At 35.1% G+C, this 16,461-nt stretch overlaps 1 protein-coding gene across 8 annotated transcripts in view; it reads right to left on the reverse strand.

Annotated features, from left to right (window-relative positions):
* ppip5k2 (diphosphoinositol pentakisphosphate kinase 2) overlaps positions 1-16,461 on the reverse strand; it is a 105,579-nt gene that overhangs the window by 67,858 nt on the left and 21,260 nt on the right. For all 8 annotated transcript variants that reach the window (XM_056467492.1, XM_056467491.1, XM_056467489.1 and 5 more), the window contains exons 6-10: positions 15,642-15,727; positions 11,399-11,553; positions 4,974-5,075; positions 1,302-1,463; positions 991-1,112 (exon numbers count right to left, since the gene is read on the reverse strand). In XM_056467492.1, the coding sequence (XP_056323467.1) occupies positions 991-1,112; positions 1,302-1,463; positions 4,974-5,075; positions 11,399-11,553; positions 15,642-15,727 (627 nt within the window). The remainder of the gene's footprint in view (positions 1-990; positions 1,113-1,301; positions 1,464-4,973; positions 5,076-11,398; positions 11,554-15,641; positions 15,728-16,461) is intronic.

Raw genomic sequence — 16,461 nt, forward strand, 5'->3', positions numbered from 1 at the left:
GTCTTTGTATTTTATGCCATTATTTTGTTGTGGCGTTGCAGAAATAGAATCTTTTTTTTTTTAAATAAGAAATTTTACACGTCACCAGGGGCGCAGTGGAAATTTTAAAGGTGGGGGGGGCAGCTGAATGAGATCCAAAAGTTTACGTTCATATAATTATTAATCAGCTGTTTCTAAATGGTCTGTCTCTAAAAGTATCACCCCGTCCCCCCCTCAGTTGCTACACCCCTGCACAGCACATCATCACAAATGGTCAAAAACTAGGACAAAAACAAACTTTTTACATGAAAAAGATTTTTTTTTTAATCATATCACGTTGCCCCGCCACAAGTAGTTAGGACACAGTTATTTTTATTCCATGGCATTTGACTCATTTGTATGTCGATAATTTAATCTGTCCCATCTATTAGTTAGGTGTTGTTAATTTTCTTCTCATTAATCTTATCATTGGACTTGTACAGCACTTTATAAATAAATTGACTTGAGTTGACTTCTATATCTTATAGTTTATAAAAAATAAAAAAATAAAAAAACAGATTTTTTTTTAGAAATTTACTTTAAAGCATTTGCAACATTCTGCTGCCTGACTAAAACCTACATTTTACATTGACGTTCTATAAGTTAATGTTAGCTAATGTGTTTATTAATATGAAAAAACAATGAGTTATGAATTTATTACATTGATTACTCATCTTTGTTAACAATAATGATAATAAATGCATTCCTTGTTAACTCAGAATGCATTAACTAATGTAAACAAGCACACCTGGATTTTAAAAATGCATTATAAAACGTTGAGCTATGATTAATAAATGCTGTACAAGTATTGTTTATTCTTATTTAAAGTTAGTAAATACGTTAACCAATGAAACCTAATTTGTAATGTGTGATTATTTATCATTTTTATAACAAAATGGATCCTAATGCATTATGATGAATCATAATAACCAGAAGTAATTTATTTTGTATATATATGTATAACATACTGACCCCAGAATTTTTGCACAGTCATCATAGTACTTCATAGAGTTCTTGACAAAGCTGAAGCCATTTACGTCACACACGTACGACTGGCCATTGGCACGAAGCAGGTCGAATCCACACACGGTTTGCTATAAATGAAACATTGCAATTCAGTTTACTGTAATAAAAATAATAATAACAATCAGATTATGAGTATTTACATTTCCAATGCAGGGGCAGATTCAGATTTTCTGATTCCTGACCAAATTCTAATACATATCTGGGTGTAATGAACAGAATCATGACTTAATTACACTGCTTTCAGCATTACCATTTACCTTAAAAGCCAAGCAGACTTTCCATGCGATGAGCTTCTCTCTGGCATTGAGGATGACCGGATAACGAACTTCTTTCCCCTCGCTGTCTCGTTCCACCTTCCCATCCAATGCAGGGGATTTACGGGCCTCTGCATGTGCGTAGTCAGGACCTACAGTATACACCTGATGTCAACAAACACAAACAAAATATATGAAATAGTGCTTATTCAACAAGCAATCAAGCAGTAGCTGTGTTTACATGGAACATTTATGCTGCATCTATTTAGCATCTGTTTAAAAGTTTAATCAGAATGAAAAAGCTCCATATAAGCACCTCAATTGGAATAAAAAAACACTCAAACCGGATGAAACTGTAATCGGTTTGAGACAGGGACAATGAACCATTCTACAATCCAAACTATATACCAATTCTGCCCTTTATTCTTTAAACCGTTTACTTGAATTGGCTACTTGGCCATGATTTGCCACAAGATATTCCGCACAGCTTCATATACTGCATACACAGCTGTTTGTGATAGTGATGGATATTATAAATATGAATATATGGATCATAAAAATCCGTGCAATAGGGGAAATAAATAATTTCGATTTAGAATTTTTAAGGCCCAATCCCAACTCTACCACTTACCCCTTCTCCTTAGCCCTACGCTTTCAAGGTAAAGAGAATTGGGACACCCCTACCCCTTCACGTGAATGCACAAAACGAAGGGTTGGTCCTAATTCTCTTTAGCTTGAAGGCGTTGGGCTAAAGGGAAGGGGTAGATACCCCTTCCAACGGAGATTTTTCAGGAGCACACTCGAAATTTCCCAGAAAACACCAGCCAAAACAGCAGCATAGCTGCACCCGAAAGTAAGGAGATCCACAAATTATTATTTTTTGCCATTATTAAAAAATTTTACAACAAACAAGCACATGTTTTTATTAGTTGAGGGCCGTTTTAAGCGTTAACGTGCTGCCTTGATGCGAGACTCTTATCGGGCGATTAAAAAAAAATATTCGCCGTTAATCTATTCTCAAATTTGGGTTGGGAGCTGGTTCTATTCTATGCAAGCTATAGTGACTTTCACCTTGATATTTTAGCACAGATGTATACCTGGCCGAATTGCACTGTAGGTGGTGAGAACAGTCTTCAAACCTGTGTGTAATCCTACTGTGAAATTACCACATCAAACGTGACGTGCTAACATGGATGCCGTTCACTAGAGTGAATCTGATTAATGTTACCTCCACATCTAACTATCAGGCACCTGTAGAGTTAATGTTTTCGAGTAAAACATTTACAAATAAAATGGACCGGGTGCTTTGAAAGTAAACCGGTGAGCCGACTGACAAAAAAGTGCCATTCTGAATCAAATCAACAGGATGCCTTTCTGGATCTTTCACTTACTTCGAAGACACTACTGACTACGCTTACATGGACATCTGTAATCTAGTTATTTGCCTTAATAATATAATTAAGGTATTTCCGTGAAGTGCTTTCATTTAAGAGTTTCCTGTAATTTTGGGTGACTAACTGCAGTTCGGCAGTTTCACTTTCACCCATGAACATATCTTTCATGTCACGGGGGTTATAGACGCAAATAAGGAGTAAGGATTGGTCAGAGTGTTATGGAATTTAATAACACACGGTGAATGGAAAGAAAAAAACTTTCGCATTTCACGATGTGTGTGTGTGTGTGTGTGTGGTCCTTTACTGATAAATATATAAACAAATATATTCGCTGTTTCGAGCTTATGTAGGCCGACAGTTCAAAATCCAACTGAATACACAGTTAGTAAACACAAGTACATCTTATTGAACATAATTTATTAGAACAGTTTCTCAAGCAGTTTGTGATGAAACACAGGAGATGAGCCACTTGTCTAATGCGCCACCTGGCTTGAGAAACACGTTCTCAAACACTTATTTTTAGTCATTATTTGGATAGCACACATATTCTGAATGCCTTCGGCAAAATTCAAATGAGCCATTTTAATCTAGATTAATTCCGAGATTACATTGAGATTAATCCAGAGTAAAAAAATGTATCCATGTCCACCTATAATTTTAATACATTCATAACCGCGCTCGTTTTTTACCAACATGCTTTAAAAAAAACATTTAAATAAAAACCTATATAATCTATAATCCCTAATAATAACTCCTGTATAGCAGTCCCACAACATTCTTACACTTGATGACAATCGAATAGCCTGTCAGAAAAGTCTAGTGGCTGGGAATGAGCTTTTTACAGTGTCTGCTATAATGTTAATGTTGTTTTCTTGTGTTTACATAGATGAATATGACCACAGTGTAAATAAACAGCACAGTTATGATCTTATTGCCACATTTTATCGTTATGACAACATGATATCATTGCCTTCAGGGATTTCCTTAAGATAAATACCAAACAAATACCGCAACTTGAACAACTACAGCAGTTGCGATCTTATGAACAAGAGATCACGATGACATATAATGTCCTGTGCAGGTGCTGTAGTGCTGTCCAATTTCTTAGGGGTAAATTTTGAAGCCCTTCCCCTTCACTCTGTTTCAAGGGGAAGGGGTAGGGGTACAAAAATAAAATTGGGATTGGGCCCTAATCATAATTACTAGGGGTGTGACAAGATGCCTACTCCGCGAGATGAGACAAGATACAAGATAGGGTTCATGAGAATGAGACGAGATGAGATTTTTACACAATTTTAACACTATTTTTACACTCGTCTTTTCCTCCTTTACCAGGGGGAGCTCTCAAGACTTAACTGATCTTGGACCCCATTACATGTTAATTGATGAGGCGGGAAGTCTGAATGATGAAATAAATCTTCAATGATGAAATATATGAATGGAAAAGTCTTTTGCACAAACTGCAGAACTGTTCAGGTGCTTTTTTAAATTGACTTGTAATGAATGTTATTTTACTGAATTATATGCAGTAAAGGATATGCAAACACTGCTAAATATCTTGCTAATAGTCTATGTGAATGGAAAATAATCTTTTTATATATTATTTTAAACATTAGCTAAACATTTGCTAATCTATGAATGGAAAATATGTCTTAATTCAATTTGTTTTTACAACGATAATGACTTTCAGCATATCTGAGGTGCTATTCCATTGCACGGATACGAACCATAATTTGTGTGGCTGTAGTTGTGGCCTTTGTTGGACCCGGCACCCACTAAACTCTGTTGAAAAAAGTGGTTATGTCACACCCACCCGCCCAGCCAAGTAACAATCGCAACTCAGAGGCCAGGTGTGTGCAAATCACTTAATTTGCATTATACCTCTAATCATCAATGCTAATTTTACCCTCATGCTCCATCATAACATCACAACTCACGAGACAAGATTTCACCTTCAAGAGAGCTCTCGTTGTGATTTAATTTTGTGAGATCTTGTCACACCCCTAATAATTACCTAACATTCATTCATTTTCGGAATTTTAACCCTTTAAATGCAGATTTGTTTACAAAATGACACAGAAGCTTTTATTAACAAAATGTCAAATATTGCCACTGTCAGCGGCAGTAATATACATTGGTGTGAAAAAGTGTTTGCCTCTTACGGATTTCTTTTTTTTTAGCATGTTTGTCACACTTTAATGTTTCAGATCATTAAACAAATTAAAATACTAGTCAAATATAACACAAGTCAACATCAAAAGAGCATCTGTTGAAGGGATACCTTCACATCCGTTCCATCAGTAGGCATGAACTCCTCATAAATGTAGGATCCAGTCTTTCTGACATTACTCTCAGGAGAATAGACACTACTTCTGCTGCCAATCTGAAACAGATCAACAGTGAACAGAAATGAGCCAAAACACCCCAAGACAAATGCCCAATTTTTAACAAAGCAAAAGTTTAGAAAAGCTCTAAAAAAGCTCAGAGACTGATTTGTGTGAGTGTGCTTTAAGTAAACTTATTTTCCATTCACCAACATGGCAACATGCAACATGATCCTATTAACTTAATATAAAAAAAACTGTAACATGAGTGACAGTAAGCGTCAACTGTTGATATGTCTCATGCAATAAAAAGCATACATATACATTCATACCTACAACATTCATTTACCAGAGCACTTGACGTGGAGAGCCAACTTAAATGGACACTTCACTCAAAATTGAAAATTCTCTCATCATTTTCTCCACCTTTACTTGTCACGAACCAGTTATTCTAACACAAAACAACTTATTCTAAAAAATGATGAAAATGTCTAACATTTTTCAAATCTTATGTGTTCAGCAAAAAAAAGAAAATGGTTTGGAACAACTTGAGGGTGAATAAATAGTGAGTAAATTTTCGTTTTTAGGTCAACTAATCTTTATACCAAGATGGCACCCTCACAGATGGCTAACTGAACTTTATAGCGTTGATAAGCACTTAAATGCATGAGCACAGTTTGAACATGATGATAAACTACTCCATTAGAACAATAAGCATCATATGGCCTTTCAACTTATTCTTAAAATAACCCATGTTGTCAAAAGTACCGACCGCATTACCATTTGTTACTTAAATTTTAAAAACACAATTAAGTGCAGCTGAATGGATTTTTTAACAAATCTTCAAGTCCATTATGCAAGCTCTCTGTGAAAATCATTGTAGCCAATTACAGACATATCTTTTGAGCATGTAAACACAATGGGATATCAGCAGTCAAGCAGTATATTTACTTGAAATCAAATCCAGGTTGTGACTCAGTAAGAACTGCGATTCTCATGCACATCTTGTGATTATCCGTAAATCTGCAAAAGGACAGAGGGCGCTCTTATTCTAAAATTCCAAATATTCTGCAACAATGAGACATATGAAGTCAAACAGATGATTTAAGTGTTTTTGTTGATACAAAGAGACTAATAAATACAAAATCTAAAAAGTGTAAAAAGTACAGAATCATCTCACAGAATCATTTATTTCAGACGCTTGACTAAGTCTGTCATAACAATCAATATATTGACTTATTAAAGAGTACATAGATATGGACTTGATAAATTGATGACACAATATATTATCACCAAACATAATCACATAAAAATATCTGTTATGGGAATCAGCAGGCTCAGGATACAACACTCACTGACAAATGAAGAAAAATTTAACTTCTGATGGTTTGCAAGAAGTCCAAATGAGCTCGGTTTCAAAGTTATAGACACATCACTAGTGTAAATGTTTATATTAGGACATTTAAATATTTTTTTATAATGATAAGTTTGTCTTATTGGTACAAATTTGCATTAATATTTTGTTGTATATTCATTATACAGTGGCATAAAACGGTCTTAAAATGACAATACCATCAATCACAATAAATTGTGACAAATTACACAACAAGAATTATTCATTGTGACAGGTCTATACACGACTGAAGTTATGAGTAGGGCCGTTTTTTGCTATTTCTGTGGACAATTTTGTTAAAAAAAAAAAAAATCTGCGGATTTGTGCAGAATGATTTTAGTTTCTAGATTTGAATATCATAACTAAAAATTTTATTTATGAAATCAACAAATAATTTTTTTTCACTTTTACTTAATGTTCACAATGTAAATCCAAATAGATCCACTTATTTGGTAAACTAAGCAAGTCTCTATCGCTACTAAAAGACAGAACATAATACTGCACAAACTGTATTGTACATAAATCATATGAACATTTTAATATTATTATCATTATTAAATCACAATAATTAGTGAAATTAATTTAAAAACTGAATAAACATAATTTTAAACATTTACACAAGTAAATACATTCAATTATGGGCTAAAAATCTGCAGATTTCTGCACGCGTGTGGGCCTATATGAGGTAAGTTTCAAAAAATAGATGTTATTTAATGTGGTATTTATACATGCTTTTAGATGTAGTAGTAAGACAAAAGCTTAGTTCACTGAGAAGTGTTGCAAACAGCTGTCAAATCACAGAATGATTATCTGGATTTCAGGATCATGCAGATTAAACAGTCTGTGATTTTTTTCTTGTCTTGTGAGTGAACTATGACCCTGTTTAGTAAATGCTGCTTCATCTGAAAGCAGAATCTGGAGATTTAAAGGACGCGTGAAGTGCTTTGAAAAGTGCATTTTTTATTCAATATTTGACAATCTCAGCTAAAACAAAGACAGGGCAGAACATATAGTAACTTCTCCCCTTTAAAAACGGCCGATGGTGTTTTGTTTCAATCACAGCTGTGTAAGTGAGAGTGGTTGAGATCAAGCACATCAAATGAAAAGCAAATGAGAAGTGTTTCATATGGAGGCAGGACATGTCAGATACCAGAAAGCATTTGATGTTTATGATGTTGTGGATGTTTATAACTTATAAACATGGAGTTAGCTTCCCATGTTATGCTAATGATACACCTGATAATGAACATGCTGATATTAAAAATTAAATGACTAATAGCTTTTTATTACTAAATTCAGAGAAAAATGAGGTCTTGCTTATTGGGCCCAAAAACCTCACATGCAAAAACCTAGAACCACGGTGGCCGGGAAGTGCAAAACAACATTACAAAGTGTGAAATACTTTTACGAAGCTCGAGACAAATTTACATTTTGAAAAACATTTTTACCTATCGCAAGACACTGGAAAAACACTTTTACCAGTCATGAAACAAATTTACAATTACAGATTCTTTACAGAAAGGGAATGTATCACACACCGGAAGTGATGCGGAACGTACCAAACATCGGAAAATATCAGCTCGTATGTGACTTTGTAGACACAGGTTAACACGAGTCCAAAGGGACGGGTTAACATGAGCCTACAACTATAAAAATCATGGTTTGATCAACTGCGATAGAACATCGTTTTGTCATTTAGAGCTATTCTGAGAAAATATCAGCATGAGAGTATGTAGAAACATGTAAACGTTAACACGAGTGCACAACCAAAGCACAACATATGTTGACTGATAAAGATATCAAAACCGACCTCAACGTGTACTCCGGAATAGCTCAGTTAGGTCAATTGATACGTGTGCTGAACCTTTTAACTTGGGTTCGAATCTCGTTGATGACATGTAAATTATAATTATTTCTTTACATTAATTTTGGTTATGTACTGTTCTGCCAGACAAATATTAAAATCAATAATGTTTACAATGACATTGACACCAAGTAATAAGCAAATTTATTTGGTATGGGCATGTTTTGTTGCTGTGAAAAAATTGACGAATCTGCCAATCTGCAAACGTGAATAGTTTGCATCTGGAACGGGTCACCAGTTAACACAGACATCAGTTAAACCGTAACACCGGCTTCATTCTGTTTACTTTTAAGAGTCCTCAAGCAGATGTTTACACCGTGTAGACTTCACATCATGTCCACGATTAGAGTACTAGTGGCCCTCGTTAAAATATTGAACACATTGGGGCAGTACTGTATGTCTGGTGTTTCCATCTGCTCTGCGTCCTTTTTAAATTCCAAGCACCGACCACACGCAAAGCAAAACTGCGTTAAGCTGCTCATGTGTTTGCCACAAAATGGGCAAAACAACCCTTGACCGCAGCACATGTTTAGTCACCATAAACTTGATTTACGTCATGTACTTCACAACACGAATTTACCGTGCTCACCACCAACAACAACACTTTTCCCACAGTCTTGTCAATTTTTTTTCTAAAATGTAAATTTGCTTAGTCCTTGGTAAAATAGTTTTTCCTATGCATTTGTGTCTTATGATTTATATTGAAATTTATAATGAGCTTCGTAAGTGTTTCCACTTTGTAATGTTGTTTTGCACTTCCGGTCACCGTATAGAACACCGTCTAACCCTTGATAGATTCTTAGATCAGTCCTCATCTTCAGTCAAAATTTGGGGGTGATTTTTGATAGCAACCTGTCATTTGAAGGCCAGATTTCAAGCACCTGTAAAACTGCATTTTTAATTTTAAAAATGTTGCCAAACTTCGACATATGCTATCAATGTCTGATGAGGAAAAGCTTATTCATGCTTTTCAGACCTCTCGATTAGATTATTGTAATGCGTTCCTTGTTAATTGCCCTGCTGGCCTAATTAACAAACTTTAGCTGGTTCAATATGCAGCTGCTAGACTGCTTTCTAAAACAAAGAAATATGATCATATTACTCCAGTTCATTACTCCTTTCATCATTGCACTGACTCCCTATTAAATATTGTATATTTTTTAAAATTTTATTAACTACCTACAACGCCCTGAATGACTTAGCTCCCCAGTATTTGAGGAAGCTCCTGGTGTCTTATAACCCATCATGTATACTATGCTCAGTTATTTTGAACAATTGATTATTCCCAGAATATCAAAAATCAACTGTAGGGGGTAGATCTCTCTCATATCTGGCACCTAATCTGTAGAACAGCCTTCCTAGCACAGTTCGGGAAGTAGACACACTCTGTCAGTTTAAAACTAGATTAAAGACACATCTCTTTGCATTAGCATACGCATAAAACACAAATGCTTTTGAAATCCAAATTCTCTAAAAGATTGTTAGTTTGCATTATTTAGGGCAACCAGAGCTGGGAACACTTCCCAAAAGGCATTATAATTTGAACAGCATCTGTGCTTATGTTAGTCTGTTTTTATTATTCTCAAGGTTTTCATAATCCTGGACCAGGCTTTTTTCTGAGCAACTGTTGTGGTGGTCACAGAGGAGTGGAGAGCATGAGACCCCAGTGACGGACGAGTCCTCGCATTGATCCTGAAGGGCCAGCCTGCACACCGGTCGGTGACCTCTCCCACCTGCAGCTTCTCCACGATGGATGTCAAGTGTTCTCCAGCCTCCAGCGCCTAGACTGCAGCTCTGCACAAGACGTTTGGCCATAGGAGAAATGGTCGTGCAAAACTGAGCCTGGTTTCTCTTGAGGTGTTTTAATCCTTCACTTTCGCCAATTGGTGAAGTTTTTTCCTCGCCACTGTCGCCTCTGGCTTGCATGGTTAGGGAATTGTGGAGCTGCGCATCGATGGGTTTGCTCTTCACTGTTTGAACTCTCAGCAGTAAATATTAAACCACACTGAACTGAACTAAACTGAACTTCAACACTGAAAACTGGGCTGACACTGTTTCAATTTACTATGATCTTCAATGTGAAAGCGCTATATAAATAAAGATGAATAGAATATCTTATAAATGTGAACATTGTCACTGTTTTGGAGCACACTAGATTATAGATATCCTAAGACTAATGTACCTTTAATGCTGATTTAAACATCTGGCTTTATTGAGCAAATGTGCATGAAAATCCCCTTCAATTAATCGTGCAGCTCTAATCAGCAGATATGGAAACCCACTCAACAGCACTCAAACGTTAACAGAAATGTAAATGAATTTTAAAAAAATCAGTAGGGATTGGTTTCACAATTGAACAACACTAGTGCAGAGATGTATAGTAACGAAGTAGAACTACTTCACTACTGTACTAAAGTACTAAAAGGCAGTAACTGTACTCTACTGGAGTACTGTTTTTTTCTCCTACTTCCATTTTTATTTCAGTACACATTTTTTATTTAATATTTTTATGCCGATATATTTTTTTATGTGCTGCATAGTTACTTGTTACAATTATAAAAATGTTACGAATGATTCCAAACCCACATTATCACTGCTAGAGCAGCAGATGGCTCTGTCACAGGTTTGAATAAGCTGGCTCGTCATCATTCAGATGATTAAAGAAGACAACGCTGCCTGCCTGCATTGAGAGCACTTTAGTTTATATATATATAATAAATCATAAACCATGGTTCTTTTTTTCTGCTTTATCACGTGCCCCAAAAAAGATATTTAAAATAAACAAAACAATGTCTTTTGACTGCTTTCTTTTAATAACTACATAACACAACAGTTGTACTTTTTCTTTCAGTATTTGAGTAGTAAATTTTTGAATAGAGTACTTGCAATACTTAAGTACAAAAAATGTTGAATACTTTAGTATTTCCACTTAAGTATGGTGCTTAAAGAGCACTTCAACTTCTACTCGAGTCACTTTTTTGATATAGCACTTGTACTTTTACTTAAGTCTGGGTTTCGAGTACTTTATACATCTCTGCACAAGTGTATTGTTTTTTATAACCACTGGTTTGTAAATACTTCTGATAAGAATCATATGTAGAATGTAGTGTGTATTTAGGTCCCACCTTGCGGAAGAGCCGCTGACTGCCTCCTCCTGCAGATGTTGGGTAGTAGATGTAGACATTGTGGTCTTCGGCACTCACTGGCTTCTCAACAAATGGCTTCTGGAAAATCTCCCCATTCACTTCCACATGGTCCTCTCCTTCCACCAGGTTACATTCTAGAAAAAAAAACATCCCAGCAATGTCATTTAAAAACCTTTTTATGCTTTATGCTGCATTTGTGTCCTCATGTTTGTAATTCAGTTCAAGTCATTTTTTCAGCACAAGAAGTCAATGTACCTTCTCTTGATAAATTACAAGACAGAAGAGTTTGTGAACTTTCAAATGTTTCAAAGAATGTTTAAATTCATTTAAAGGAGTGTCCTGTGTTTGGTTTTATATAAATCTGTGAAACACAAAAAACGTTTTAATATGATGTGCATTTTATTGGACTGCACAGAGCAGCATTATTAGAGAATATAATTCTACTAATTGCTTCACTGCTCTTGTTTGGCTTAGAGCGCTTTAAGCCTTCCGGTTATTGCAAACCGAATTAAAAATTTTCGTCCATTATTTTCAACCTCACATTGTGTCAATCGTATTGACACACTGCCTCAAATACTTTCGTCTTTCATAAAAAAAATTAATCGAGTTCAATTCATTTTATTTTTTCGCAAACGAAAATGTGCTTAAAGAGGTGTTTTTTCAATTCAGGGCTGCCATACAAGCAAAGGGCAAAATCCAAAATGTTGTTGACAGTGGTATAAAGTAGCTATTTACAAATACTCAAATTACTGTAATTGAGTAGTTTTTCTCAGAAATTGTAATTTACTAAGTAGTTTACTAAGTAGTTTTTTTGCAATATACCTTCTGTGTGTGATTTGATTGGACAGGAATCACAGAACTGATTTTTCTAATGCCCATAGACAGGAAAAAATGAAGTAGTGACTGCAGGTTGAAGGTAAGTAGTGGAGTAAAAGTACCGATACTGCACTAAAAATATACTCAAAGGTAAAGTAAATGTACTGTAAATGTACTACATTTACTTTACCTTTGAGTTAATTTTTAGTGCAGTATCGGTACTTTTACTCCACTACTTTCCTTCAACCTGCAGTCACTGCAGTCACATTTACTTTACCTTTGAGTACATTTTTAGTGGAGTATCGGTACTTTTACTCCACTACTTTCCTTCAACCTGCAGACACTACTTCATTTTTTCCTGTCTATGGGGATTAGAAAAATCAGTTCTGTGATTCCTGTCTAATCAAATCACACACAGAAGGTATATCGCAACATAATGCACTACCTCAAGACATGGACGATTTATAATTGCAGCAAATTGTTTGGTGTCCAAGATGATGTTTAAATTCGTCACACGCTATGACCCAGAGACTGTTTGGATGTATGTCACTGATGAGAAGATGACGGATGTTTACTGTATGATGACCGAAATGGTCTTAAACACCCAGCAGGCACAGGTTGTCAACATGACATCAGATTGATGTTGTACCCTAACGATGTGGGGATTTAGCATTTTGTTTGGAAATGAAATTGGGTTGACATCCGAATTCAACGTCAGGCTGGCATCAATGTCCAACATCCAACCTAAAGTCAACCAAATATCAACGTCTAATGATGTTACAGCTTGACGTTATGTGTATCTTACTACTATGACATCTATCAGAGGTTGGATTTTGGTTGCCATAACTGACGAATAAATGTGAGTATTTGACGTCAATATGATCCTGGTTTAAGATGTTTAAGATGTCAATATTGGATTTTGGTCAATTTCCAACACAACCTAAAATCAACCTCATTTGACATAGTTATTAGAAATCAAAATAAGATTGTCCTTAGATGCTGGCTAGACGTTGAATTTTGGTCACCTGACATCACAACCTTAATCCAACGCATGCACTACAGAATGTTATATTTACACACACATGCACAAATTTCATGCATCAGTTTTTCACAGTGTAATAATCACTACTCCTCCTGAGTACTTTTGAAATGTCTACTTTTTACTCATACTTTGAGTAATATTTACAACAGATACTTTTCCTCTACTTACACTACATTTTTAGGCAAGTATTGGTACTTTTATATGAGTATGATTTTTAAGTACTCTTTCCACCACTGGTTGTTGAAGAAACTGACTTTGAAGGGCACCTATGATGAAAATCATCTTTTGTAAGCTGTTTGGACAGAACTGTGTGTAGGTAGTGTGTGTCCACTGCATATTGGAGTGATATAAAGACAATAAGTTAAAATAGAATCCAAATCCCTTCCATTTTGAAGCCCGCCGCAACTTGTCGTAGAAGTGCAGTTTCCCTGCCCACCGATTTGTTTGACAGCTTTACAAGTTTAAACCGTTTAAAACAGTGCATGATTGTAACGAATTACAGCGATTTTACCGTCTTTATCATCACAGCCGCATGTCAGTACAATTATAAAAGAAGATGTTTCGATCCCGATTTGTGGAAGTTAAATCAGGTTTATTTTGTACATTAACAAAACGGATATCCATACAGCAGTGGATATTAATGTGTATCCTGTCACATTTGTGTGCAAAAACAGTGCAAAGTTAAACGCCTGCGCTGTGTGTGTGTGTGTCCGCTGTGTGTGCGTGAACTTTGTAACAACATTGTGTGAGATTCATCGTAGCAACTCCACAACAAATACATCAAACAATCATTGGGACAGTTCTTGCTGTAATATTCTAAACAAATGTTACGTGAGATCTGCTTCCTTCATGGTTGTCACTGTGTTTATCTGACACAGCTGAGGTGAAGATTGAGGCAGACTCTGACAGGCCCGTGCGAATGGTGGGCAGGGAGAACTAGCATGAAAGGCACAGGCACCAAAAACAGCTACATTGTGTTCAGAGCAGAAAATACTAATGTTCTAAGAGGTATAATAAATAATTTGATGGGTGTTTTAAGCTAAAACTTTACAGACACATTCTGGAGACAAAAAAGACTTATTTTAAATCTTGAAAAATGGGTAAAATAGGTGCCCTTCAAAAAAAAAACTTTGATGTTTCTGTCCGTTTTGTGCGTTATTGTATTTTTTTATTGTATCACATTAGATTAATTAGTACATGTCTGACTCAGTGTGCAAGACTTATGTGTGTGTGATGAACTTTTCAGATTTAAAAACGCATACGAAAATTCAGACTTCAGTATGCAGAGACCTTATTTTCATCTTCATACTGCCATATAAATATGTTTCCAATACCTAAGCTTAACCATGAACTTGATTTCTGAAGGATAATGAAGATGATAACTCACATAATTCCACATGTAGCCACAACATCATCAAACTACACCTTTGTTTGTTATGAATACACACGCTCATGGCAAAAATGACATACTGTACCTTTAATTGTTGTACTATAATCCCGTCAGATTAAAAAAAAAAAGATTTTTTATTTTTTTGTAACAATTACACTGCTTAATTTGACCTGTAAGTATTGTCATTAAAGTTTGCAATCCATCTGCCTCAGTCTGACAGTCCTGACAGACAAAAATGAGCATGAACATCAGAAGTCGCATCCATTGATTCCACTATATTTTTCATCGACATGCCCCAAACCAGAAACAAACTTTCGACTATAACACCTTTGTGGTGGTGTTTGTGTGTCTTCAACTCATAAATACCATTTATCCGACATAACTTAAACATACGATTAGATCAGTGATGCAGAGGTGCAAGGCTAAAAAGGATAGTTCACCTAAAAATGGAAACGTACTCAGTATTTACTCAACCACAAGTGGTTTCAAACCTTGATGAGTTTCTTTATTCTATTAGATAGAAAGAAGACATTTTGAAGAATGTTAGAAATGGGTAAACACTGACTTGCATAGTAAGAAAAAACTATACCATATAAGTCAATGGTTAAGAGTTTACAAAAAAATTAAAAATATTGTTTATAAAAATTCCCATTTATAACTTTAATTAAACGTTTTTATCATTTATACAAAGAAGACCATGTTATTTAACATTAATTTAATGCAATATCATTATTTCGTATATCATTTTCTGTACCTGAATACTGTTAGACTGCTGTTTAATTAACTTTCATATTTGCCATGTTGTGTTTATATATGCTTGCAATTTATTAAATTTTACGCAGATGCACAATAAACTCCTACATGAGAACAGACCACTGTAGATAATCTAAACACATTATCTGATAACTGGTGCCACAGGCTTGTTTTTTGTAGTCTAAACTAGGTCAGTATGAGATTTAAGGGAGTTAACAAACCTTCTGGTCGGGCAGGATCTCTGTTCAGAACCGCAAATCGGGGGAGTTGTATTCCCTCATCCTTCAGGATCCGATACACCTCCCTCCTAAACATAAACATATTACATCGGAATTTAAATCTCAATATGTAAGGGGGACATATTAATTATTTGATCCACAAACCATCTGTTTTTTTTACCATTGTACATGCACAAATTTTAATAATGTTATTTAAAGATGCTTCAAGAAAACCATTGTTCAAATAGTAATTAAATGCATAAGACGACTCTTTAATCTTCTGTTATTTATCATTGACATCTCTTAACATTTGATTAAAAAGTCAGTCTCTGAAAAGTACATGTATTATTTAAAAGGTCAGTTCACCCAAAAAAGAAAAATCTGTCATCACCCTGAAAACCTAAAAAACTTTAATTCTTCTTTGGATCACAAAGCAATGAAATTAGCTCTTGTTCATTAAGCAAGTATAGTTCAGATTACTTTTAAATTAGTTCTATGTATGGAAGTTGATTCATTTATACGATTCATTTATATTCATTAAATACAGATAACCCAAAATTTTACAAATTAATTTGAGGATTTCTTTACAAACTTTTAAACTCATCAAAGATTTGGATGAACTGTCTTAAAGGTGCCATATAATGAAAGTATGAATATACTTAGGCATAGCTGAATAATATAAGTTCAGGACATGGAATTGACATACTGTGAGCCTCAAACACCATAGATTCCTTGTCCTCATGTAGTTTCTATAAATGCAAAATGCTGTTTAAAACAGGCCAATCAGAACAAAAAACAGACCGTTACAATGCACACGGGATAA

This window comes from Danio aesculapii, chromosome 10 (genome assembly GCF_903798145.1).
Source record: "Danio aesculapii chromosome 10, fDanAes4.1, whole genome shotgun sequence".
Classification (NCBI taxonomy): Eukaryota; Metazoa; Chordata; class Actinopteri; order Cypriniformes; family Danionidae; genus Danio; species Danio aesculapii.